This window comes from Salvelinus alpinus, chromosome 19, assembly GCF_045679555.1.
Source record: "Salvelinus alpinus chromosome 19, SLU_Salpinus.1, whole genome shotgun sequence".
NCBI classification, from domain to species: Eukaryota; Metazoa; Chordata; class Actinopteri; order Salmoniformes; family Salmonidae; genus Salvelinus; species Salvelinus alpinus.
The window spans coordinates 34,630,457-34,655,036 of NC_092104.1; the positions used below are offsets into that span (position 1 = coordinate 34,630,457).

The 24,580-nt window shown below is 41.1% G+C and overlaps 1 protein-coding gene across 7 annotated transcripts; it reads left to right on the forward strand.

Annotated features, from left to right (window-relative positions):
- Nucleotides 1–7,162: 7,162 nt before the first annotated feature.
- kansl3 (KAT8 regulatory NSL complex subunit 3) lies at nucleotides 7,163–22,825 on the forward strand. 7 transcript variants are annotated; one of them, XM_071353164.1, is made up of 22 exons: nucleotides 7,163–7,301; nucleotides 7,815–8,087; nucleotides 8,269–8,439; nucleotides 8,635–8,725; nucleotides 8,837–9,022; nucleotides 11,447–11,578; nucleotides 14,031–14,147; nucleotides 14,235–14,333; nucleotides 14,743–14,814; nucleotides 16,508–16,582; nucleotides 16,724–16,881; nucleotides 17,205–17,268; nucleotides 17,451–17,639; nucleotides 17,756–17,912; nucleotides 18,224–18,301; nucleotides 19,431–19,607; nucleotides 19,848–19,935; nucleotides 20,114–20,241; nucleotides 20,659–20,765; nucleotides 20,877–21,075; nucleotides 22,482–22,597; nucleotides 22,689–22,825. In XM_071353164.1, exons 2-22 carry the CDS (start codon nucleotides 7,876–7,878, stop codon nucleotides 22,689–22,691), a joined length of 2,619 nt encoding a protein of 872 aa, XP_071209265.1. In that variant the 5' UTR covers nucleotides 7,163–7,301; nucleotides 7,815–7,875; the 3' UTR covers nucleotides 22,692–22,825. The 7 variants fall into 7 exon arrangements, with proteins under 7 accessions (XP_071209265.1, XP_071209266.1, XP_071209268.1 ...); XM_071353165.1 differs by having other exon boundaries at nucleotides 22,485–22,597; XM_071353167.1 differs by lacking the exon at nucleotides 20,114–20,241 and having other exon boundaries at nucleotides 20,675–20,765.
- Nucleotides 22,826–24,580: the final 1,755 nt, after the last annotated feature.

Consider the following 24,580-nt stretch of genomic DNA (forward strand, 5'->3'; position numbering starts at 1 on the left):
GCCTGATTTAAATAATTTATATTGTTTACTTGAGAAACACTACCGTTCAAAAGTTTGGAGTCACTTAGAAATATCCTTGTTTTTGAAAGAAAAGCAAAAAAAGTGTCCATTAAAATAACATCAAATTGATCAGAAATACAGTGTAGACATTGTTAATGTTGTAAAGGACTATTGTAGCTGGAAACGGCTGATTTTTTTTATGGAATATCTACATAGGCGTACAGAGGCCCATTATCAGCAACCATCACTCCTGTGTTCCAATGGCACGTTGTGTTAGCTAATCCAAGTTTATCATTTTAAAAGGGTAATTGATCATTAGAAAACCCTTTTGAAATTATGTTAGCACAGCTGAAAACTGTTGTTCTGATTAAAGAAGCAATAAAACTGGCCTTCTTTAGACTAGTTGAGTATCTGGAGCATCAGCATTTGTGGGTTCGATTACAGGCTCAAAATGGCTAGAAACAAAGAATTTTCTTTTGAAACTCGTAAGTCTATTCTTGTTCTGAGAAATGAAGGTTATTCCATGCAAGAAATTGCCAAGAAACTGAAGATCTTGTACAACGCTGTGTACTATTCCCTTCACAGAACAGTGCAAATTGGCTCTAACCAGAATAGAAAGAGGAGTGGGAGGCCCCGGTGCACAACTGAGCAAGAGGACAAGTACATTAGAGTGTCTAGTTTGAGAAACAAATGCCTCACAAGTCCTAAACTGGCAGCTTCATTAAATAGTACCAGCAAAACACTGTATTCCATAAGAAATCAGCTGTTTTCAGCTACAATAGTCATTTACAACATTAACAATGTCTACACTGTATTTCGGATCAATTTTATGTAATGGACAAAAATGTGCTTTTTTTTCAAAAACAAAGAAATGTCTAAGTGACCCCAAACTTTTGAACGATTGTGTATATGTTTCCAATGTATTTTCTCTATCATGTAGTTTAAATCCACCATAAATTCTAACTCAAAACAAATGTGGTGAGTTAAAAATATTCATTTTGTAGTATTTATAATGTCCACATTATGACAACAAAATTAAACCCTATTAGGATACCTATGTGTGTCACGTTCCTGACCTTATTTCCCCTTTTTTGTCTTTATTTAGTATGGTCAGGGCGTGAGTTGGGGTGGGCAGTCTATGTTATTTGTTTCTATGTTTAGGTTTGTTAGTTTGGCCTAATATGGTTCTCAATCAGAGGCAGGTGTTTGTCATTGTCTCTGATTGGGAACCATATTAAGGTAGGCTGTTTTCAATGTTTGTTTGTGGGTGATTGTTGCTGTGTCTGTGTTTGTTCGCCACACGGTACTGTTTTGTTCGTGCGTTCATGTTTTATATGTTCTCAAGTTCAGGTCTGTTCACGGCGTTTATTGTTTTGTAGTTTGTTCAAGTGTTTTTTCGTCTTCGTTTAATAAACGATAGTATATATTCAAACCACGCTGCGCTTTGGTCCGATCCTTGCTCCTCCTCAGACGAGGAGGAAGACGAACGTTACAATGTGCCATGAAGAACTACAGTAAATTACAGTAAATTAGCAACAACACAGCTTTTGGTATTGGACAATCAACCAAATTAAAGGACTGTTCTATCACCTCCAAAATCCTGAAAACATAGCATGCAAAATGACTTGATTCACATGAATGTAGACTGGATTCTGATGTAATGCTACTAGCTAGGGGTCTTGTGGGGAAGTAGAGAACTTCACATGCTTTTAAGTAGTGGGTCTTTTGGGAGTAGCCTACCCTCTCTTCCTCCCCACCCGTAAACAAAAGTGAGAAAAGTGCTTACCATACTGTTTACATAAGAGCCACTGCTTTTTCAGGATTCAGGGCAGGCGCAGGCCAGGGCCTCAATTATCAATGGTGCGTGCTCACAAAAAAAACTAAACGCTGTACGCACCAGTTTTACCGCAAAGGTTGGTATTTAGCCATTTTGAACTTGAGGGGAAAATGTATGTATCTCCATGTAAATCTCAGACCATGTGTACACACAAGATTAGTGGATGATCAACTGTATTGCAAGCAAATATTGTTATTTTGGTGGAAATTGAGGTGTTTGATGCACAGGAATTATAATGGTAGTAAAATAAAAACATTAAAACGTAAGCCTAATGCTCAAACGGATGCATTTGTCATTGGTGGGAGATCGCATAGCAGCATGTGGCTAATATATTTATTTTACTTTTATTATATAGGCCTAAATCTTGATTATATTGCAGGGCATGTCTCTCCTTTTCTGATATGACTGGTTTATTTCTGCTACACAACAAGTATTGGGCTACCATTTATCCATTGCTCATTCAATAGACAACCATGCTCGAAAGTAAATAAACCGGTAGCCTATTTAAAACTTCTTATGGATGAAATCCCGTTAACGGGATCGATTTGACAACAGCCAGTGAAAGTGCAGGGCGCCAAATTCAAACAACAGAAATCTCATAATTAAAATTCCTCAAACATACAAGTATTATACACCATTTTAAAGATAGACTTGTTGTTAATCCCACCACAGTGTCTAATTTCAAAAAGGCTTTACGACGAAAGCATACCATGCGATTATGTTAGGTCAGCACCTAGTCACAGAAAAACACAGCCATTTTTCCAGCCAAAGAGAGGAGTCACAAAAAGCAGAAATAGAGATAAAATTAATCACTAACCTTTGATGATCTTCATCAGATGACACTCATAGGACTTCATGTTACACAATACATGTATGTTTTGTTCGATAAAGTTCATATTTATATCCAAAAATCTCAGTTTACATTGGCGCATTATGTTCAGTAATGTTTTGCTTCCAAAACATCTGGTGATTTTGCAGAGAGCCACACCAATTTACAGAAATACTCATCATAAATGTTGATAGAAATACAAGTGTTATACATGGAATTATAGATATACTTCTCCTTAATGCAACCGCTGTGTCAGATTTCAAAAAAGCTTTACGGAAAAGCACACCATGCAATAATCTGAGTACAGCGCTCAGGCACCAAAACAAGCCATACAGATACCCGCCATGTTGTGGAGTCAACAGAAGTCAGAAATAGCATTATAAATATTCACTTACCTTTGATGATCTTCATCGGAATGCACTCCCAGGAATCCCAGTTCCACAATAAATGTTTGTTTTGTTCGATAAAGTCCATAATTTATGTCCAAATACCTCCTTTTTGTTCGCGCGTTTAGTTCACAAATCCAAATTCACGAGGCGCAGGCACTTAGTCCAGACAAAAAGTTATATTACAGTTCGTAGAAACATGTCAAACGATGTATAGAATCAATCTTTAGGATGTTTTTAACATAAATCTTCAATACTGTTTCAACCGGACAATTCCTTTGTCTTTAGAAATGGAAAGGAACAGAGCTCGCTCTCACGGCCGCGCCCCTGACTTAGCTCATGGCATTCTGCCAGACCCCTTAGTCAAACAGCTCTTATTTGCTCCTTCACAGTAGAAGCCTGAAACAAGGTTCTAAAGACTGTTGACATCTAGTGGAAGCCTTAGGAAGTACAATCGGACCAAATTTTACACTGTATATTGGATAGGCAAAGACTTGAACGCCTACAAACCTCAGATTTCCCACTTCCTGGTTGGATTTTTTCTCAGGTTTTTGCCTGCCATATGAGTTCTGTTATACTCACAGACATCATTCAAACAGTTTTAGAAACTTCAGAGTGGTTTCTATCCAAATCTACTAATAATATGCATATCTTAGCTTCCTGGCCTGAGTAGCAGGCAGTTTACTCTGGGCACCTTATTCATCCAAGCTACTCAATACTGCCCCCCAGCCATAAGAAGTTAAAATATTTGACAATATGGGTGACATTTTAGCCCCACAACCACAGGGCTCTCCAGAGGGTGGTGCGGTCTGCACAAGGCATCACCGGGAAGCTTCTATCTCAAGGCCATCAGACTGTTAAATAGCCATCACTAGCACAGAGAGGCTGCTCCCTACATACACAAACTTCAAATCATTGGCCACTTTTATAAATGGAACACTAGTCACTTTAATAATGTTTACATATCTTGCATTACTCATCTCATATATATATATATATATATACTGTATTCTACTGTATCTTAGTCTATGCCACTCTGACATTGCTCGTCCTTAAATTTATACATTCTTAATCATACATTCCTTTACTTAGATTTGTGTGTATTAGGCATTTGATGTGAAATTGTTAGATATTACTTGTTAGATTTTGCTGCACTGTCGGAACTAGAAGCACAAGCATTTCGCTACACCCGCAGTAACATCTGCTAAACACGTGTATGTGACAAATAAAATGTGATTTGATTTATTTAATCTCAGAGCCTATACCAAGGCAGGAGATAGAAACACAACCATGTATTGATGAACAAAATATTGAACAGCAATTCCTCTTTTGCATAGAAGTGTGGGCTCTAGGCAGCACTTTTAAATTGTTTGAATAGACAATCAATCTTGCAGAATGTGTGGCCAGTGTTTGGCACTCGCTATAGAGCCCCACAGTGGAGGTATCATAATACTCATAAAACCTAGCGGTGAAACAGGGAAATGGTTCCAATCGTTTTTCCACCATTCATTTTGTACCATAGGGAATTATAGAAACACTTAAAATTGTGTTTTGTGTAAACGTACCCTGACGTGACATTTTGATAACCATATATTTGGTTCTATTTACTCTCAGATTAGAAAATGCTAATTAGCATCAAAGTAGACAGTGGTAATTAGCATCAAAGTAGACATCATGCAAGACTGCAAATCCCTGCAAGTTAATCCTCGATTTGTCAATCTTGTCCAGATCATCATGTTATTTGTTATCATCACATTAGTAGCTAATTAGCATTTAATTTTTGGGGGGCAAATACAGGCAAATATATTGATAAGTCACTTTCTCCTAGAGAGATTTACACGGTTATCAAAACGTAACGCCAGGGTAAGCCTACACGGAACACAGCCCTTATTTTAAGTGTTTCTAAAATCCCTTGAATGGTGGAAAAACGATTGGGACCATTTCCTTGTTTGACCGCTAGGTTTTATGGGTATTATGACTCATACTGTGGTACTATATTGTCACGTTCCTGACCTTATTTCCTTTGTTTAGTATGTGTTTAAGTGGTCAGGACGTGAGCTGGGTGGGCATTCTATGTTAGGTGTTTCTATGTTGGAATCATTGGTAATTAGCCTGATATGGTTCTCAATCAGGGGCAGGTGTTTTACGTTTCCTCTGATTGAGAACCATATTAAGGTAGGCTGTTCACACCGTTTGTTTGTGGGTGATTGTCTTCCGTGTCAGTTTATGTACCACACGGGACTGTTTCGGTTTGTCTAGTCTGTTCGTGCGTTCTTCATTTTATGTAAGTTCTAATGTTCAGGTCTGTATATGTGTAGTGTTTAGTGTCAGCACTATTTTGTTTGAATAGCTTCACGGTCGTCTGTTTGTTGTTTTGTTCGTTTATATAAGTATTCGTGTTCGTCTTCTTAATAATAAAGAAGGATGTATTGTTATCATGCTGCGCCTTGGTCCACTCTTCCTCAAAGTTACGACGATCGTGACATATATGCATTTTCAGTTTGAAAAATAGTATTTTTAAGACTTGACTTCTCAGTAACTGGGAAACATTGTAACAGTCCTGAACTACTTTGTTGTTATTTATCTCCTGTAGGCCTTGCTGGCGAGGGCACACTCCTCAACCACCTTTAGTGTCTCTGTCGTTCTTCCTCAGCCCTATTTTGTTGGGTATTAACCCAAGAATGAGGGTGTGACAAGCTGGTTTGCATGCCTGGAAGTCCATGTGTTTCCCTCTGACTGGACTTGTGCTGGGTCTGGATTAAATGTTTTCCCCATGCCAGCTGCTCGTTCTTTGGTTTGTGGGGTGTCCGTTTGGCCCATTGCTGCAGTTTGGGTGGGTCATGAGGAATGTCCAAGCACACAGGAGGTTCAGTGAGGGCACACTGCTTCTTCTCTTCACCCTTGGCTGGCTGAAGCACAGGTCTGGTGGTGCCTGTGTCGAGGCCCTTGATACCAGCAGAGGAGTGGTGGTTCTGCCCGGTGTCAAGGGTGAGGCCCCTGGTGCTGGCAGCAGGGTGGTGGTTTTGCCCAGTGTTGTGGGTGAGGCCCTTGGCGTTGGCAGCAGGGTGGTTGTTCTGCCCAGTTTCGAGGACGGAGAACTCTGAGCAGGCAGCAGGGTGATGGCCCTGCCCAGTGTCAGGGACCATGGTGCCAGCAGAGGTGTGGTGGCTCTGCCCGGTGTTGAGGGCTGAGACCTTGGAGCTGGCAGCAGGGTGATGGCCCTTCAGATGACTGTTAGCTAGCTAACTGAACTAAGTTACTGTACTGCAACATTAGCTGGCTATAAACTGTACTGCTGTAGTGCCATAGACTTTTAATATGTGGATGGCGTGGGAAGAAGCTCCAAAAATCACCTTCTCTCTTCAGGATGTTTATTGTAGATAAACAGTAACTAAGGTGTTATAACTTAACTCCAGTTCAGATCACACATAGGTGTACATATCAGGGCCATACATCATAACTGAGCAACCAACAGAAAAACACTTAACCTAATTTACAATATCATGACAATTGGAACATACAGGTGTCAATCATGTAGGGATCAAAGTAGGCGCGACATACTGCTTCTGTGGCACAACAATATTTTCCATAACCAAAAATATTGTGTTTTCAGCTGTTTCAAGCTGGTGTACAAAACCTAAAGTAAAAGACGCAAAAAATGAAACGAAAGAACGGGAAACATAGAAATAGAACACATCTACAGCTTCTTAGGCTTACTGTCAATGAGAATGGCAGATCTATAACTCATATTTCTATGTGCATTTAGTGTGGTTGTCCAAAAAGTTACATATTGCAGCTTTAAAACAGCAACATTTTCTCTCAGCCTCATTACAATATGTATAGAATAGTATGAGCTTGGCTATGAAACTGCACATTACCAAATTTATAGAATTGTAGGAAGTCAGCTGTTTCCCCCAAAAAAGGACCTTGCGAAGGACGGGCGAAACTGCGTTACGCCACTACACTGGGCACCATAACATGCACCGTCCTTAAGAAATAGTAATCCAGTCCGTGTTTTGTATATGTGTGCAGAAGTGACTGTGGCGGTGGCTCGCGCCCACGCAAAACAAAAGGAATTCGGCCGTAATACATCAACGAGGCGTAGCTAGTAGCTAACGTCAGTCCTTCACAAATTTGTGACAAAATCTAGACGTAATTTGTTTGTTGAAATTTATATATGACATAATTTGGTGTAAATTATTGTTCGATTGCAAATACGTAATGCTATCAATGGCAGTAGCATGAAAAGGTGAGTAGCCGATGCTACTAGCGCGTGCTAGGTTTAATGCTACGTTACCATGTTGGCTAGCTAACGTAATGTTCGCCTTGTTAATATTTGCTACATTAATACACGTTGTAAATCCCTGTATAGTTATCAGTTACACCTCCTGTTAGCCATGCTCTAACGTTAGTTTAATGAATATATCGTGTTGTTGCTAACTAGCGTTAGCCGTCTAGCTAAGACATGTAGTTAGCCAACTAGTCATGTCAACAACGCAGAGCTTGCGTACCGCCGTGTATTTTACGATCAACATTAGGGGAACGTCTCAAGAAGCTATGTACTGTAGCTCGCTAAAGAAATGACGTTACGTGTAACTAGTTAGTCAACGTCACTTGACTAAGCTGACGTTACAAAATGGATAAGAATGGTGCTTGTACTAACCAGCTGTGGGCTAAAGAGGAGGGGTACAAATTACATGTGATGTCACATGATGATGTTTGAATATGATAGTGGTATTGATCACAGTTCTTCCTTGTTCAGGCTTGGATTGAAAGCAGAACTCTGTCTCAGAGCTGTAGGGCCCTTGGGGCCCCAGTAGAGGATGCACCGTGGTGTGGACAAGGACTTCCAGACTTCAGCGCGAAGGATGGGTACATCCTTGCTGTTCCAGTTGTCTGTCCATGAGCGTGAACTGGACTTGGTGTTCCTGGACCACAGCTATGCTAAGCCATGGAATGCCCACCCGGACGCCAGCAGTGCCCGGCCCACGCGCATGCTGTTCGTCACACCCCGTCGGCAACCTGATGCCGTTCCGTGAGTTTCAACCCTCATTATCCTCACCGATGACTCATTGCCCAAACAATTTTAACATTGAAAACCTGTCTGTCTCAGAACAAATGTCATTTTGTAGCAGTAGCTTTATCACGACAATAATAAAGTTACAGCTTAAACTGGATGACAGCATTTACTGAAGTATGTTTGTGTTCTTTTGCAGGGAATCAGACCTGTCAATAGATGTGGAATCTGTCACGCCTACACCTATTCCACTCTATGACAATCAGAAAGCACGCAGTGTTATGAAGGAGTGTGAGCGACATGTTTTATTTGCTCGCACAGTTGCAGAGGGTCCCCCACCCCCTGACGACTGGGAGGAACACATCAACAAGTGAGTGGCCTCCACCCGACCTCCCTTTGAATAACCCTATTGAGGTTTAAAAATATATCTATGTTCCGTAAGGACTTATGTGTTGCAGATGCCTTGTTTGCTCAGCTCTTGTATACACCGTCTTTGTCTCAATCTCCATTTCAAATGGTGATAATCGTCAGACTTCATTACTGATATACACTGCTTGTATTACAGGGCTGGATGGTCGGTCATTCAAAACAAGTTGTTTAATAAGGTGCTGAAGGCTCTGCAAGCTGAAAGACTGGCCCGGCTGGCCAATGAAAACGTGAGTTCATATGCACCAACTAAATGCTTTTGTATGTGGTGCTAATTCAGTTTCAATGACTATCAAAGTTCCTGTCCCTCTAGTCTTACCACCCCTTCCCCTGACTCATAGGCCTCCAATGAGCCAGTATTGCGCAGGATTGCTGTGGACAAGTGTGCCCGAAAGGTGCGCCATGCACTTGCCAGTGTCAACTGGGACACCAAATTGACCCAGTGGCTACACAGCACCCTGATAGAATCCCTCAGTCTGGCCATGCTGGCCGCTTACCTAGATGTACTGCAGACACTCAAGAGCAAGGTACTCCTTTCCGTCTGTCTCTTTCTCTCTCAAAATGTGTTTACACATTATATAACAATGCATGTCACAACATCAAATAGAGGGATACATTCTATACCTGTGACAATCATCAAATAAAGCTTTTTTTATACCGCACATTTCAGACATAGAATTCAACACAATGTGCTTAATAGGAATAAACAATGAAAATGAATACTGAAATATTTACTACACAACAAACATAAGAGGATTAAAAACTAAAGAATAACAATCAAAACTGAACGATTTTAAGATCTCTTTTAAAAATGTCCACAGTTTCGGCCCCCCTCAGGTTTTCTGGCAGGCTATTCCAGAGGCTGGGGTCATAATAACTAAAGGCTGCCTCTCCATGCCTCTTGGTCCTAGGCTTTGGGATAGTTAAAAGGCCTGTGCTAGAGGACCTGAGGGACCTACTGGCTAAATGACTTAAAAGCCTGTCTGACATGTATTGGAGTGCACAATTGTGGATTGATTTTAAAAACGAATAGAAGAAACTTAAAATTCATTCTGAAACTCAAAGGCACCCGGTGCAGAGACCTTAAAACCGGTGTAATGTAATGTCTGATCTTGGTCATTACCCGTGCTGCAGCATTCTGCATGTTTTGCAGTTGACCAATGGCTTTCTTGGGTAGACCAGAAAGGAGATCAGTACACTAGTCAAGCCTGCTTGTAATGAAAGCATGGATGAGTCTCTCAGTATCAGCCTGAGCGAGGAATGTTCCTCAGGTGGTAAAAAGTTTTTTGGTCACATTCCTGTATAATTTTAAATTGAATTCAGAATCTAAAATAACACCTACATTTTTTACCTGCTGTTTTATCTTTATTGCCTGTGAATTAAAATGTGCGGCCAGATTCTCTGTGCTTTGGCTCCAACAATAAGTACCTCAGTCTTGTCTTGATTTAGCTGGAAGAAGTTGTTAGCCATCCAAGTATTTAAATCATTAATAGTCTAATTTATCCGTGTAGCTAAAATCCTGTGGTGAGACAGATGTAAAGTTGTGTATCGTCTGCGTAGCAGTGAAAATCAATGCTGTGCTTTCTGATAACGCTGCCAACAGGTAACATGTTTAAACTGAACAGTACCGAACCAAAAATCGAACCTTGTGGAACGCCACGTGATATGTATTTTCTCTGAGTTATGTTTACCAAGGGTGAAAAACTCTCGACCGGTTAAGTAGGTCCTAAACCAATTAGAACTAGACCGGTTAGGCCAGAAGGACATCATGGTCAACAGTGTCGAATGCAACATATAAATCCAAGAGTACAAGGACAAGAGAGCTGTTGGGCATCTGCGTTGGGTCATTTACCACTTTAACTAAGGCTGTCTCTATGCTGTGGTAGGCCCGAAAACCAGATTGGAATTTTGCAAAAAATACAGTTTGCACTTGAAAAACTAATTTAGCTGTTTGTAAACCAATTTCTCCAGAATTTTGCTAAAGAATGGAAGGTTGGAGATTGGCTGACAATTGCTAAGCGCTGAAGAATCTAGATTACTTTTCTTCAGAAGGGGTTTGTTTCACCATAGCAGTTTTTACTGCAGTCGGGAAAGTGCCTGTGAACAGGGAGTGATTTTCAATAGCTTACACTTCTTTAGATATGCAATTAAAATCTGTTTTGAAGGTGGTGGGGATAGGATCTAGAAGTATTAAGTTGTGATATCACTTTCCTGAGCATGGCTGTGTCATCCAGGGAAAGTAAATCCATAGTGCCTTTGCGTGGTAGGCTAGGGCACATATCATCAAAACTCTCATCAGGTCTTGCTTGATTGATACCCAGCCTAATGTTTATCTTATCTCTGAAATATGCCGCAAACTCATCACAGTTAGATGTGGAGGGAAGTTCATATAGGTTTGCGGGGGTAGGATTTATCAGGCCATTAATGGTCAAGAAGAGCACTTTCGAATTATTCTGATTATTGGTGATCAAGTTAGAAATATTTGCCTGTCTGGCAAGTTGCTTTCTCAGAATGTCATAATGGACCTGCAACTTTGACTTCATCCACTTCTGTTTTGCCTTTCTGTAATTTCTTAAATGTATTAGTTTCCTCACTCATCCAAGGGGTTCTCCATTAGAATGTTGGCTTTTTCAACTTTACTGGAGCTATGGCATCAATGGTTGTCCTTTTATTTGCTATTAAAATTATCAACTAAATCATTACGAGGGAGGCAGAATCGGTGATGGAGTATTGTTCACTCAGTTAAAATCTGTAGCAACTTCAGAGGTAAGATGGTGTTTCTTAATAATGTGTTCAGTATTACCATGTGCTATGGGCAAAAAGGTAGTAAGAAATACATAGTGGTGATCAGATAAAGCAGCAACAACAATAGTGGATATGTCAATAGAAAGCCCCTTGGTAATAATCAGGTCCAGAGTATGGCCAGGATGACTCAACATCTGTCTGTGCAGTTGCCCTCGCTGATTGACAGGATGCTGCTGACTTCATCAGTGAAGACTGGAGCGGCCGGTGCAGAGGCCCTCTCTCTGCTACTGAAGAGGCCCTGGGACCCAGCCGTGGGCGTTCTGTCTCACAACAAACCGGTAGGTCTCTACTGCTAATCCCTGTCTGTGGTTCTGGGAGCAATCAGAATTCACTGCAGTCAGAATGAAAAAGACAATGGAAACAAGCTCACATTCCTAATGGTAGTAGGGATGAAATTGATAGTTGTGGCAGGAAGTGCTTAGTAGTTTCATCTTTATACTGTTTTACAGTGCATTGCAAAAGTATTCATTCCCCTTGGCATTTTTCAAATTTTTTTGCATTACAAACTCTAATTTAAATTGATTTTTATTTGGATTTCATGTAATGGACATACACAAAATAGTCCAAATTGGTGAAGTGAAGTGAAATGAAAAAAAAAAAAAAAAAAACTTAAAAGTGGTGGGTGCATATGTATTCACCCCCTTTAAATATGATCTGGTGCAACCAATTACCTTCAGAAGTCACATCATTAGTTAAATAAAGTCCACCTGTGTGCAATCTAAGTGTCACATGATCTCAGTGTATATATACACCTGTTCTGAAACACCACTAAGCAAGTGGCGGCACCGTGAAGACCAAGGAGCTCGCCAAACAGGTCAGGGACAAAGTTGTGGAGAAGTACAGATCATGGTTGGTTTATAAAAAAATATCCAAAACTTTGAACATCCCACTGAGCACCGTTAAATCCATTATTAAAAAATTGAAAGAATATGGCACCACAACAAACCTGCCAAGAGAGTGCAGCCCACCAAAACTCACGCACCAGGCAAGGAGGCCATTAATCAGAGAGGCAACAAAGAGACAAAAGATAACCCTGAAGGACTGCAAAGCTCCACAGTGGAGATTGGAGTATCTGTCCATAGAACAACATTAAGCCATACACTCCACAGAGCTGGGCTTTACGGAAGAGTGGCCAGAAAAAAACATTGCTTAAAGAAAAAAAATAAGCAAACACGTTTGGTGTTCGCCAAAAGGCATGTCAGATGAGACTAAAATTTGAGCTTTTTGACCATCAAGGAAAATGCTATGTCTGGCGCAAACCCAACACCTCTCATCCCCACAGTGAAGCATGGTGGTGGCAGCATCATGCTGTGGGGATGTTTTTAATCGGCAGGGTCTGGGGAACTGGTCAGAATTGAAGGAATGATGGATGGCTCTAAATTGAGGGAAACCTGTCTGTCTTCCAGAGATTTGAGACTGGGCCAGCAGTTCACCTTCCAGCAGGACAATGACCATAAACAGTTAAATGTCTTGGAATTGCCTAGTCAAAGCCCAGACCTCAATCCATTTGAGAATCTGTGGTATGACTTAAAGATTGCTGTACAACAGCGGAACCCATCCAACTCGATGGAGCTGGAGCAGTTTTGCCTTGAAGAATGGGCAGAAATCCCAGTGGCTAGATGTGCCAAGCTTATAGAGACATACCCCAAGAGACTTGCAGCTGTAATTGCTGCAAAAGGTGTCTCTACAAAGTATTGACTTTGGGCGGGTGAATAGTTATGCACTCTCTAGTTTAATTTTTTTGTCTTATTTCTTGTTTGTTTCACAATAAAAACATTTGCATCTTCAAAGTGGTAGGCATGTTGTGTAAATCAAAGGATACAACCCCTCAAAATCTTTTTTAATTCCAGGTTGTAAGGCAACAAAATAGGAAAAATGCCAAGGGGTGAATACTTTTGGAAGCCACTGTAGTTCCATCACACAAGTTCTGTTTTTTTTGTTGTGTTATTTCATGTTTGTTTCACAACAAAAAATATTTTGCATCTTCAAAGTGGTAGGCATGTTGTGTAAATCAAATGATACAAACCTCCCCCCAAAAATCTATTTTAATTCCAGGTTGTAAGGCAAAAAATGTTGAAACATTCCAAGGGGGGTGAATACTTTCGCACGCCACTGTATATGCCTAACTTTGACCATTAAAAAATGTATGTTCCAGAAACTTACCTCAAACATCAAATCACTCCCTCATCCTTGTTGTGCAGTATGGGGCCCCTGAAAAAATACATGAAAAAAGGCACACACAAAAAATACATCCTTTCAGAAACAGCAAATATATCAGTATAGTGATGCAGGTCTTTGTCATTCAGAACCTTATCCGCAACTTTATATTCCATTTTGTGTGACTCAAGCTGTTTCTCCAACGCTGCTGTGCAGGCCGGGTGTGTCCGTATAGTATACGGTACATCTAAAGACCTGCATCACTATAGTGAGTGTTTCTAAGATGCGTATTTGGGTGTTTTTGGAGCATTTGTTCATGTTTTTTTTCAGGGCCCCATACTACAAAACAAGGATAAGGAACTGATTTGCTATTTGGGGTATGTTTCTCAATAACAAGTGAAATCACAAAGGTGTCTATGACCCTTCTATAACATTTCCATTTACTTAAAAAAAAGAGATTTGGTCGTTAAACTCAATTCTACTTTAATGTTTCTGGATTGACTTGGGATCCTCTGATTGCATTTCCTATTGATGTGATAATGACTGGATACCTATTTCTATTTTGTATTGCAGAGCAAGCTTCCTGGCTCCCCACTCATCTTAATTGCACCATCAGGACCCACCAATCCTGCTCTTTCTACCTCGCGCCGAATGAGATTTTGGCAGTCACAGCTCTCCTGCTTGGGAAAGGTTTGTATCTATTCATTCTCAAGTGTGATTGTGCATCACTGCGTTTTATACACACCCAACAGGTATAAACCAACATGTTTGTCTCAGGTAATCCCGGTAAATACCCACGTAAACAGTGGAGCCAATGTGGGCATCACTCAGTGTCTGGAGCACATGTTGGGCACCGTCAGGGCCAAAGTCATGGAGGTAAGGCTGTTGTATGAACCTGAAGTTGTGTAGCCAAATATCTGTTCCTAATGGACTAGGTCAGCGGTATTCAAACTTTTTCAGCAGGATCTCCAACTGTACAATTGGTACATTTCAACAAATACACTTAAATTCATTGATCTTTCATCTCTTAAGAAAATGAAAAGAAACCAATAAATATATTTACTCATTACAATTATATCTCAAATCATCTTTCTGGAAAACATTTCTATATTGTCCCATACAATAATCGGCATTCTTATTTTTTTCCGCAACCCCAGTGCAGTACCCCCATCTTTGAATACCACTGGACTAGATTGTTGCTGCAATTTCAGATGGTTCTTTGAAAGTTATGTGCTAGACTGTCTATTTGTCTCTTTATTTGCCCTTTAATGTATTTATGAACCAGGTCCACAGTCACTTCCCTCACAAACCCATTATCCTGGTTGGCTGGAATGTGGGAGCGCTCATCGCCTGTCATGTAAGGCTGCTATGACTGCTGTCTCTTTCTACTACATGGCATCAACATTTTCTGAGAGTGTTCTCTGTGATGCTCAGAAAGTTATACAGTGCCTTCATAAACGATTCACACCTCTTGATGTTTTTCATATTTTTGTTACAAAGTGTGTTTTAAGAGGGATTTAATTGTTGATGTTTTTTTTTGTTAAAAGAAAATATGAAAAATTAAACACTAATACTGTATCTTGATTAGATAAATATTCAACCCCCTGAGTCAATACAATTATAATCACCTTTGGCAGTGATTACAGCTGTGAGTCTTTCTGGGTACGTCTCTAAGAGCTTTCCACACCTGGATTATGCATCATTTACCTATGTATTATTTTCTAAATTCTTCAGTCTCTGTCAAATTGGTTGTTGATCATTGCTAGACAACAATTTCCAGGTCTTCCCATAGATTTTCAAGCCTTAAGTCAAAACTGTAACTCGGCAGTTCAGGAACATTCACCGTCTTCCTGGTAAGAAACACCAGTGTAGATTTGGCCTTGTGTTTTAGGTTATTTTCCTGCTTCATTTCCCAGTGTCTGGTGGAAAGCTGACTGAACCAGGTTTTCCTCTAGGATTTGGCCTCTGCTTAGCTCCATTCAGTTTCTTTTTTTTATGATGAAAAACTCCCAAGTTCTTAATGATTACAAGCATACCCATGATGCAGCCACCACTGTGCTTTAAAATATCGAGAGTAGTACTCTATTGTGTTCTATTGGATTTACTTTAACATAACCCCTTATTATTCATAACAAAAAGGGAATTATTATTATTTTGCAGCTGCAGCATTTTTTGCAGCATTACTTTAGTGTGTTGTTGCAAACAGGATGCATGTTTTGAAATATTTGTTCTGTACAGGCTTCCTTTTCACTCTTGTCAGTTAGGTTAGTATTGTAGAGTAACTACAATGTTGTTGATCCATCCTCAGTTTTCTCCTTTCACAGCCATTAAACTAACTGTTTAAGTCACCAATGGCCTCATGGTGAAATCCCTGAGGGGTTCCTTCCTCTCCGGCAACTGAGTTAGGAAGGACGCCTGTATCTTTGTAGTGACTTGGTGTATTGATTCACCATCCAAAGTGTCATTAACACCATGCTCAAAAGGATATTCAGTCTGCTTTTTTTTTCTTTTTCTTTTTTACCTGTCTACCAGTAGGTGCCCTTTGCAAGTTATTGGAAAAACTCCCTGGTCTTTGTGGTTGAATCCATGTTTGAAATTCACTCTTCGACAGAGGGACCTTACAGATAATTGAATGTGTGGGATACAGAGATGAGGTAGTCATTAAAAAAGCATGTTAAACACTATTATTGCACACAGAATGAGTCCATTCAACGTGTGACTTGTTAAGCAAATGTTTACCCCTGAAATTATTTAGGCTTACCTTAACAGCGGGGTTGAATACTTATTCACTCAAGACATTCCAGCTTTTAATTTTTAATTTGTAAAATAATTCAAAAAACATAATTCCACTTTGACATTTATTGGTTATTGTGTGTTTGCCAGTGACACAAATCAGGCTTTAACACAACAAAATGTGGAAAGTCAAGGTGTGAATACTTTCTGAACTTCTGGTGGAAAACAATCCTTGTGGAATCTGAGCTCTGAACTGTGTTGTAATTGGTGGATGTGACGTTGGTGCACTGCACATATTGACGTGGTTGTCCTCCCAGGTCTCTCTCATGGAATACCTGACTGCTGTGGTATGTCTTGGCTTTCCACTGCTAACCATCAATGGACCAAGAGGGGTAAGGAAATGTGCTCAAATGTTTCTTGCATTGTGGAGACATTTAGATATGATGCTTCGACTTACACAGATCAACATAATTTTGTCACATGTCTCTGGATCTTAGCTGTGTATTGACTGTTTTTGTATTGTTGACTGGCAGGATGTGGATGACCCCTTGCTGGACATGAAGACACCAGTGCTGTTTGTGGTTGGTCAGAATGCTCTGCAGTGTGGCACAGAGGCCATGGAGGAGTTCCGAGAGAAACTCCGTGCCGACAACAGCATGGTGGTGGTGGGGGGAGCCGACGACAACCTCAGGTGGGTTTACTCTAGGACTGGGAATTGCCATACGAAATTATCACGATACTTCGGTACCCATACGATATGTAATTCAATTGTATATGAATCACGATTCTTTGTTTTGCAATTCCATGTTCCAAACATTTTGCTCACTATATGTATTTTTAAGATGGCAAGGTAGCAGCAGTTGAAAGCATTCAGTCACTGAATGTTTTCTTGTGAAGACAAAAGGCCTGAAGTTTTCACTGCTCGCTGTAATTTTCTGCAGGGCTATTAAATTGAAGAATTTGAGTGCATCAGAGTTTGTTTCTCATTCCTAATTAAATGGTTTTCTTCATCAGAATCAACTCCACAAAGATGAAATCAGAGGGACTGACACAGACCATGGTGGATCGCTGCATTCAGGTTGGTCCATGTCGCTCTTGTCCTGTAAAGAAGCCATAGTGTTTTTATTCAAACTAATTTAGGTGAAGATTCTATGAAAACGTCAAAGGATTTTAAGGATTTAACCCTAGCCATCAAACTCCTCACATGGAGTGTCAATGAAATGCTTTTCATGCAGATATATGTCTGTCTCTCCTGTGTAGGATGAGATAGCAGACTTCCTGTCGGGGGTGCTGACGCGGGCGGAGAGCCACGGCCACGGCTCAGGAGAGCTGAGGGACCTTGACACGGAGAAGAAGAAGAAGCCTAGACGGGAGCTACCCTTTGACCTGGAAAGGGGCCGCCCCTCCTCCCCTGCCCTCAGAGTACCCATATCCCCCTCAGGCTCCGAGGTATGTCCTGCATCAGCTCAGGCACGCTCCTGAAGACTTGCAAGGAAATGCTAGGAATAATATATACATACATGCTGATCATTTGATTGGCTATGTTTTTATGGTTGTGTTCTCAGGACCTGTCCAGTGTGTGCAGTAGTCCCACCTCCAGCCCCAAGCCAAAGACGTCGGGACTGTCCCCAGCACAGAAGTCCAGTCTGATCACTGCCACACAACTCCTCAAGACCCATATGCAGCGGTCTGGGACTGTGCTCACACACAAGCAGGCACAAGGTTTGTGTGCCAACTAGCATGTACGAAAACAGACGCAGACACACACACCACAGCTCTCACATTTGACACATTTGTTTGTGTGCGCTTGTTTTAATGGGTCATTTAACTCTCTTGCCAATGGGTTTTTCAATAGCTCGGTGTGCTTGGGAAGATGTGAATGCAATATTGAATGGTGAAAATGGTTTACTTGGAAACAAATCTTGTTAGGGCAGTCACAACATCAGAAGGGCACAATGGAACATGACTATCTTTTCATCCCTTCTCTACTCCCTTTCGACTATCTTTCCACCTTTCTTTTCAATTAATTTCAGCCCAGTTTGCTGCTTTTATGAAACAAAACATGCTTGTGAGGAAAAATCTTCCTCCTGGCACTCCCTCCTGTGTCTTTGGTAAGTATGTCTTTCTCCTTTCTTTTCTCTTCCTTTCTGTCTGCCATCTCCCTCTTACTGCCAGATTATTGATGTACGTTGTTAACAGGGTCATATAACAATTTGACCCCCCCCCAATTTAACAAAAAGTGAGCATACACTGAACAAAATATAAATGCAACAATTTCAAAGATTTTACTGAGTTACAGTCCATATAAGGAAATCGGTCAATTGAAATAAATTAATTAGGTCCTAATCAATGGATTTCACATGACTGGGAATACAGATATGCTGTTGGTCACAGATGCCTTAAATTAAAAAAAAAATTAAAAAAGGGTAGGGGCGTAGATCTCAGAACCAGTCAGTATTTGGTGTTACCATTTGCCTAATGCAGCTTGACACATCTCTTTCGCATAGAGTTGATCAGGCTGTTGATTGTGGCCTGTGGAATGTTGTCCCACTCCTCTTTAATGCCTGTGCGAAGTTGCTGGATATTGGCGGGAACAGGAATACGCTGTCATACACATCGATCCAGAGCATCCCAAACATGCTCAATGGGTGACATGTCTGAGAATACAGGCCATGGAAGAACTTCGACATTATCAGCTTCCAGGAATTGTGTACAGGTCTGGGCTGACGTGGTTACACATGGTCTGTGGTTGTGAGGCCAATTGGACATACTACCAAATTATCTAAAATGGAGGTGGCTTATTAAATTCTCTGCCAACAGTTCTGGTGGACATTCCTGTAGTCAGCATTCCAATCGTGCGTACTCAAAACATCTGTGGCATTGTGTTGTGTGACAACTGCACATTTTAGAGTGGCCTTTTATTGTCTCCAGCACAAAGTGCCTCTGTAATGGTCATGCTGTTTAATCAGCTTCTTGATATGCCACATCTGTCAGGTGGATGGGTTATCTCGGCAAAGGAGAAATGCTAACCGGGATGTAAATTTGTCACATTTCAGATAAGTTTTTTTTGTGCGCCTGGAACATTTCTGGGATATTTTATTTCAGCTCATTAAACACTTTACATGTTGTGTTTTATATTTTTGTTCAGTATATTCCATTATACTTTAACAAGTGAATTTGTGATCAGGGTTGGAATGGCCTGGTCTGTTTATCCCAGTCAGTGATGTGTCTGTGTTTCAGTTCCTGTATCCAGTGAGCAGACCGAGGGCCTGGAGAGAGACGAGCTGCGGGCCCATCTGAAGAGAAGGCAGACTCCCAGTCCCACTCCCAGCAAAGCCTCCAAGAGAGCCAAGATTAAGGTGACCATTCTGCATGGAGAGACAGCAGGGGGCGCTGTCAGCTCTACAGCACAGGAAGGTAACTGGCTCAGATTTAACTATGAGCAGTTTTCTGAACCTTTAAGTGAATGATCCAGTAAAGAGAAATTGGAAGTTGTTGCCAAATGAATTGAAATATGTGTGGGGCTTATCTGAATGTTTATCATATATTTTCTTATTTCCACCATTTCTAAAGTCAATAGAAACCATTTTCAATGTTATAGTGTGGTGTTGTCTGATCAGATGTGGCTTATTTTCAAAATTGTCTGTTCTAATGCAGGGGGTCCTTCTGGAAAGCCCCTGGCTGTGACTGTTGGACAGACTGTGTCTGGAGCCAAGGAACTCTCTGGACTCCTCACATCCCAGCGGTAGGCCTGACACACGCACGCACACACAATGATCTCCAACTCCCCAGACAATCTCCTGTTGGGCAGCTCTGTGTGCAGCAAACGGATTGAGTTTTGGACTCTGGTTGGAAGTTGTTGAATAGGGAAAAAACTATGGGGTGGGTAGCTACCACAGCTCTGGTTATGTGTGTTGCTGCAGGTCTGGTAGTCTGACAGAGGTGTCTAGTGCCCTGAGCTCGGGGTCCAGCACTTTCCACAACCTGCAGAGTTGCATGGTGTCAGGGTCCTCCTCACCAGTCCAGGCGCAAGCTCCTGCTTCTGCCCAAGGTATCTCCTACCTGCCTGCACGACTGTCCTAACTCGGCACAGCAGCGGATCTCAAAGATGACTAGATCTCTAGACTCTAGACACTGAATATTTTCACTGATTTGTTAGTTGTAATGCAGAGGAACAGCAAATCCATCACACATTTAAAAAGACGAGAGTTCTGTTTTATGTCCTGATTTTGAGCACTTCATGAGAACAACCGATCTGAGCAAACAATGTTATTGATTACTTGTAGCGTTACTTCTGCATTATCTATGGCAGCTTAACCGTTGGACTTTTCTACCAGAGGTTGTTTTGTCGATTGGACGAATAGGGGTGGATCTCAACTGTCGTCAGTAGTTGTGTTGTTGAGCCTTCGGTATTGACTGTGTGTAAATGTGAGCAGTGCTGATTCATTCTCGCTGTGTTTGTGTGCAGCACCTTCCGCCAGCAGCCTCCTCCAAGGCCTAAGTTTCAGTCTTCAGGAGATCGTGACCAAATCCCCTAGCCTGCCCACCACCACAGCTAGCATGGGCAGCATTCAGGTACACCCTGGACTGTTCTCATGAACCTGCAAAAAGTCTACTCAGTATTGTGAGTTTGTGTCTGTGTGCTGACTCATTGTCTGACTGACTCCACCTCTCCTCTCCCCCCAGGCCTCTGGTGGGAAGCCCCAGGGTCAGGTCCTTAGCTCCATAGGTACTGGCAGCAGCACTCTGCTCCGGGCAGTGCCTGTGGTCTCCACTGGAGGGCTGTCCAAGACCACTGCCATCCACCAGCTACTCACCAATGGTGGGCTGGCCAAGCTGGCGAGCAGCCTCCCCAGTCTGGCACACATCTCCACCCAGAGTGCCGGTACGTCCCGAACTGCCAAACCACGGCGGCCACGCTGAATGCCCGGGTTCTCCTTAACCCCTTGATTTTCGGAAAAGCTAGAATAGCAGGACGGGCCCTATCGCCAGGTCACCTTGGCCACACTACAGATAGCTGACTGAGATGGTGGACAGCATGATCAATAATGTGTATGCAGATAGTCATCCATGAGGATCCTAGGTGTGGTCAGTATCAGGAAAGCCAGACTTGCAGCCATGAAACATCAAAGTGTACAGATTTGTATCGTAAGGGATGATGTGTTTTTGTACTAATGTTCATGTTTGGAAGAGCCATAAGGAAAACATCAATGAATACATGATCCAGGTGGATGTGACATTGGAATTAGCAGTTTGATGAAGTCATGTTTTAATACATATTGTTTATGTATTAGTCTACACATGTCAAATGTAAATGTTCAAAATGCTTACATGAGAATCTTTGAATATGTTCATGTTTGCCCGTAGGTTCCTTGATACATGGAACTCATTGATACAAAATTGTTGTCACGATAATTGTGAATCAAGAGGGCCAAAAACAAATGGACATTCTTGCATTTTGGCGTTTTGAATATCGCCTAAATGTCACATGACAACTGACGATGTCAATGGCCCTGTTCAGACTGCATTTGTTCACCAGATCTGTCCACTCGGTAGATGCCTTTTTATGTTTGTTTCATTTTGATTGCTTGTTCTTCATGTTACATTTTGTAAATCCATTAATTAAATCACCTGCAACAAGCAAGCAGCCGCCATGATTCCAGATGCACGCAAGGACCCACGGACTCACTGGACTTTGTAGAGAGGAAAGAGTATGAGGAGAAGTAGCAATAATATTCACATCCGGCATACCACCTGTTTCTATCATTGCAATAAAGACTGGAAAATAACCCATGTTTTCATTCCTCTTTTTTTGATCGAGAAATGGGTGTTGCTGTTGCGATATCCAAGTTGTCCACTCCTTTCCCAGGATTGCTGTTGTCTTTGATAGCGTCTTTTTTTGTAATTCTGTACAAAGTTCAAACCTGGATTAATAATAATTTACGCTAAGAGTAAAACGGTACTCGTCTCTCTCTAGTCTACATCTCCTGACATGGACTATTCTTACCATTTGAGAAAAGCAAGCCAGACATGACAATACAGGCAAAATGCAAAAGAAGCCCTTGGGCACGGAGTTGTATTTTAAGAACTATTTAATTTGATTTAGAGATGTTATTTTTTTTTCCTCATTGGATTAGCACACACTGCTGGACACCCGCTATTCAGGAATTTCAGTTGGAATGTCTGCTTTGCTGTGTCTGAGGGAAAATGCTGTCTGAACTAGGCTTGACACCCAGTTCTAGTATACATATCTGAGTAGATGTGTAACCCATACCATCACTTTGTTGGCAGCAGGGCTCAGAGCCCCCACCATTATAACTGTGATGCTGCGAGGACAGCCCAGCAGAATGACTACGCTGGGCCAGGCTGAGAGGCCACTGATGCTGTCCAAACCACCTGATATGAAGGTGGGTCTCCTCACGAGCAGCAATATGTTAACTTCTCCATCACATTTTCTAAAATGAAGATTTGTTTTCAAATCAAAATACTCTATTGCAGTGATGAACCCAAAGACCGCGCGCATCATGCCAGATGTGATACTGTCATCCTGGAGGAGTGGCTGGACTGGCTATGACCCGACTCCATAGAAAAGGAGTGTAGCCATGTACCCCCTGCTCTTATGTCTATTCTCTCCCCAATGCAACAGATGAACACTTGGCGAAGGGTTCCTTCCCCATGGTGTGAGTTGACTTGTGTAGTGGACCAGTCTCCATGCTGCAGGAAACTTCATCAGCCCAACAGCCATATATATGTATGGTCACACTCATTTCAGTTAAGAGTTGAAGATGGTATAAAATATTGAAGGTATTTTATTTTTGTCACAAGATCTCAGTTGACACTTTTGTAACCCTCAGCATCATTGAATAGGATATCTCTGACTTACAGGCAATGGATAATGTAACAGCCATATGATAGTTGTATATGTGTAGAGGGGAGAAATATTGTAATTGTTGTTACCTGTTATGTTATTTTCTTGACCATTTGATCTTTAAATTAAGCCTGTCTTTTGAGAGCATTACAACAGTTTTTTTTCTATATGCTTTGCTCTGTAACTTTGTTTGGCTTCCGTTAGGTCAATGGATTTCTAATTTGACCATCATTATGCTAGGTGGAATTTTACAGCTAATATTGTTTCATGTTTAATTAAAGCCTTTTGGCCTGGCAAGATGTTTCAAAAGCCGAACCATGGAATTGATTTCTCAATGTTCAGAAAAAATATTTTCTATGTAGCGTGACAATGATCATGTTTATAAGTAGGTGGACTACTCCTATGTTGAAAATGTGAATTTACAGATCTACATTTATAAACATTTTACTTTTAAAAGGTACAAAAGTGCGGTTCTCTCTGGGAGTCCTTACCTTTCAGTAATATAATCAAGAGAAAGAAATCCACTTTGTCTTCACTGAACTTTAATTTTCAAAAGGTGTTGGTCTAAATTATATTTATAATGTTATATCCAAAGTTCTGCGGCTGGCGGATTGTAATGATAATGCTTGGCACCATCGTTTGGGGATTTTCATGTAAGTTTGAATAGCTCAATTGGATTTTAGTGAAGAATTGAACAAGCATATCATCTCCAAACCTTATTCCAATTCAGAATACAATAATTGAACTGTCTCCTGCGCACTGAATTAATTTAATTTGCATTAAATGATGTGAGTGCATAATCATTCTCACAGGCAGCTGCATTAATATAGACCTACTCATTTAGCAGACATCCTCTGCACTGTGTCTGCGTTACACACATGGGTAACGGTCCGACAAGATAGAGGACAGTGTGTTTTAGCTCTTATATAAGCCAGGCTTTGTCTATTATAAGCAGACGATACATATGCCCATCAGGAAGATAGCGAGAGACCTCTGTCAACTAACTTCCCTACAGTTCATGTCCATTCCTTCAGCGACCCATGATGAGAAATATCATATTCACACTGCAGTATGGGACTATTACTGTAACACAACATGAGTGATCTACAGTGCATTCGGAAAGTATTCCCGACCCCTTGACTTTTTCCACATTTTGTTACATTACAGCCTTATTCTAAAATGGATTCCATAGTTTTTTCCCCCTCATCAATCTACACACAATACCACATAATGATAAAGCAAAAACAGGTTTTAAGAAATTTCTGAATGTGTATAAAAAAGGAAAAAAAACAGAAATATCACTTTTACATAACTATTCAGACCCTTTACTCAGTACTTTTTTGAAGCATCTTTGGCAGCAATTACAGCCTCAAGTCGTCTTGGGTATGACACTACAAGCTTGGCACACCTGCATTTGGGGCGATTCTCCCATTCTTCTCTGCAGATTCTCTCAAGATCTGTCAGGTTGGATGGGGAGCGTTGCTGCACAGCTATTTTCAGGTCTCTCCAGAGCTGTTCGATT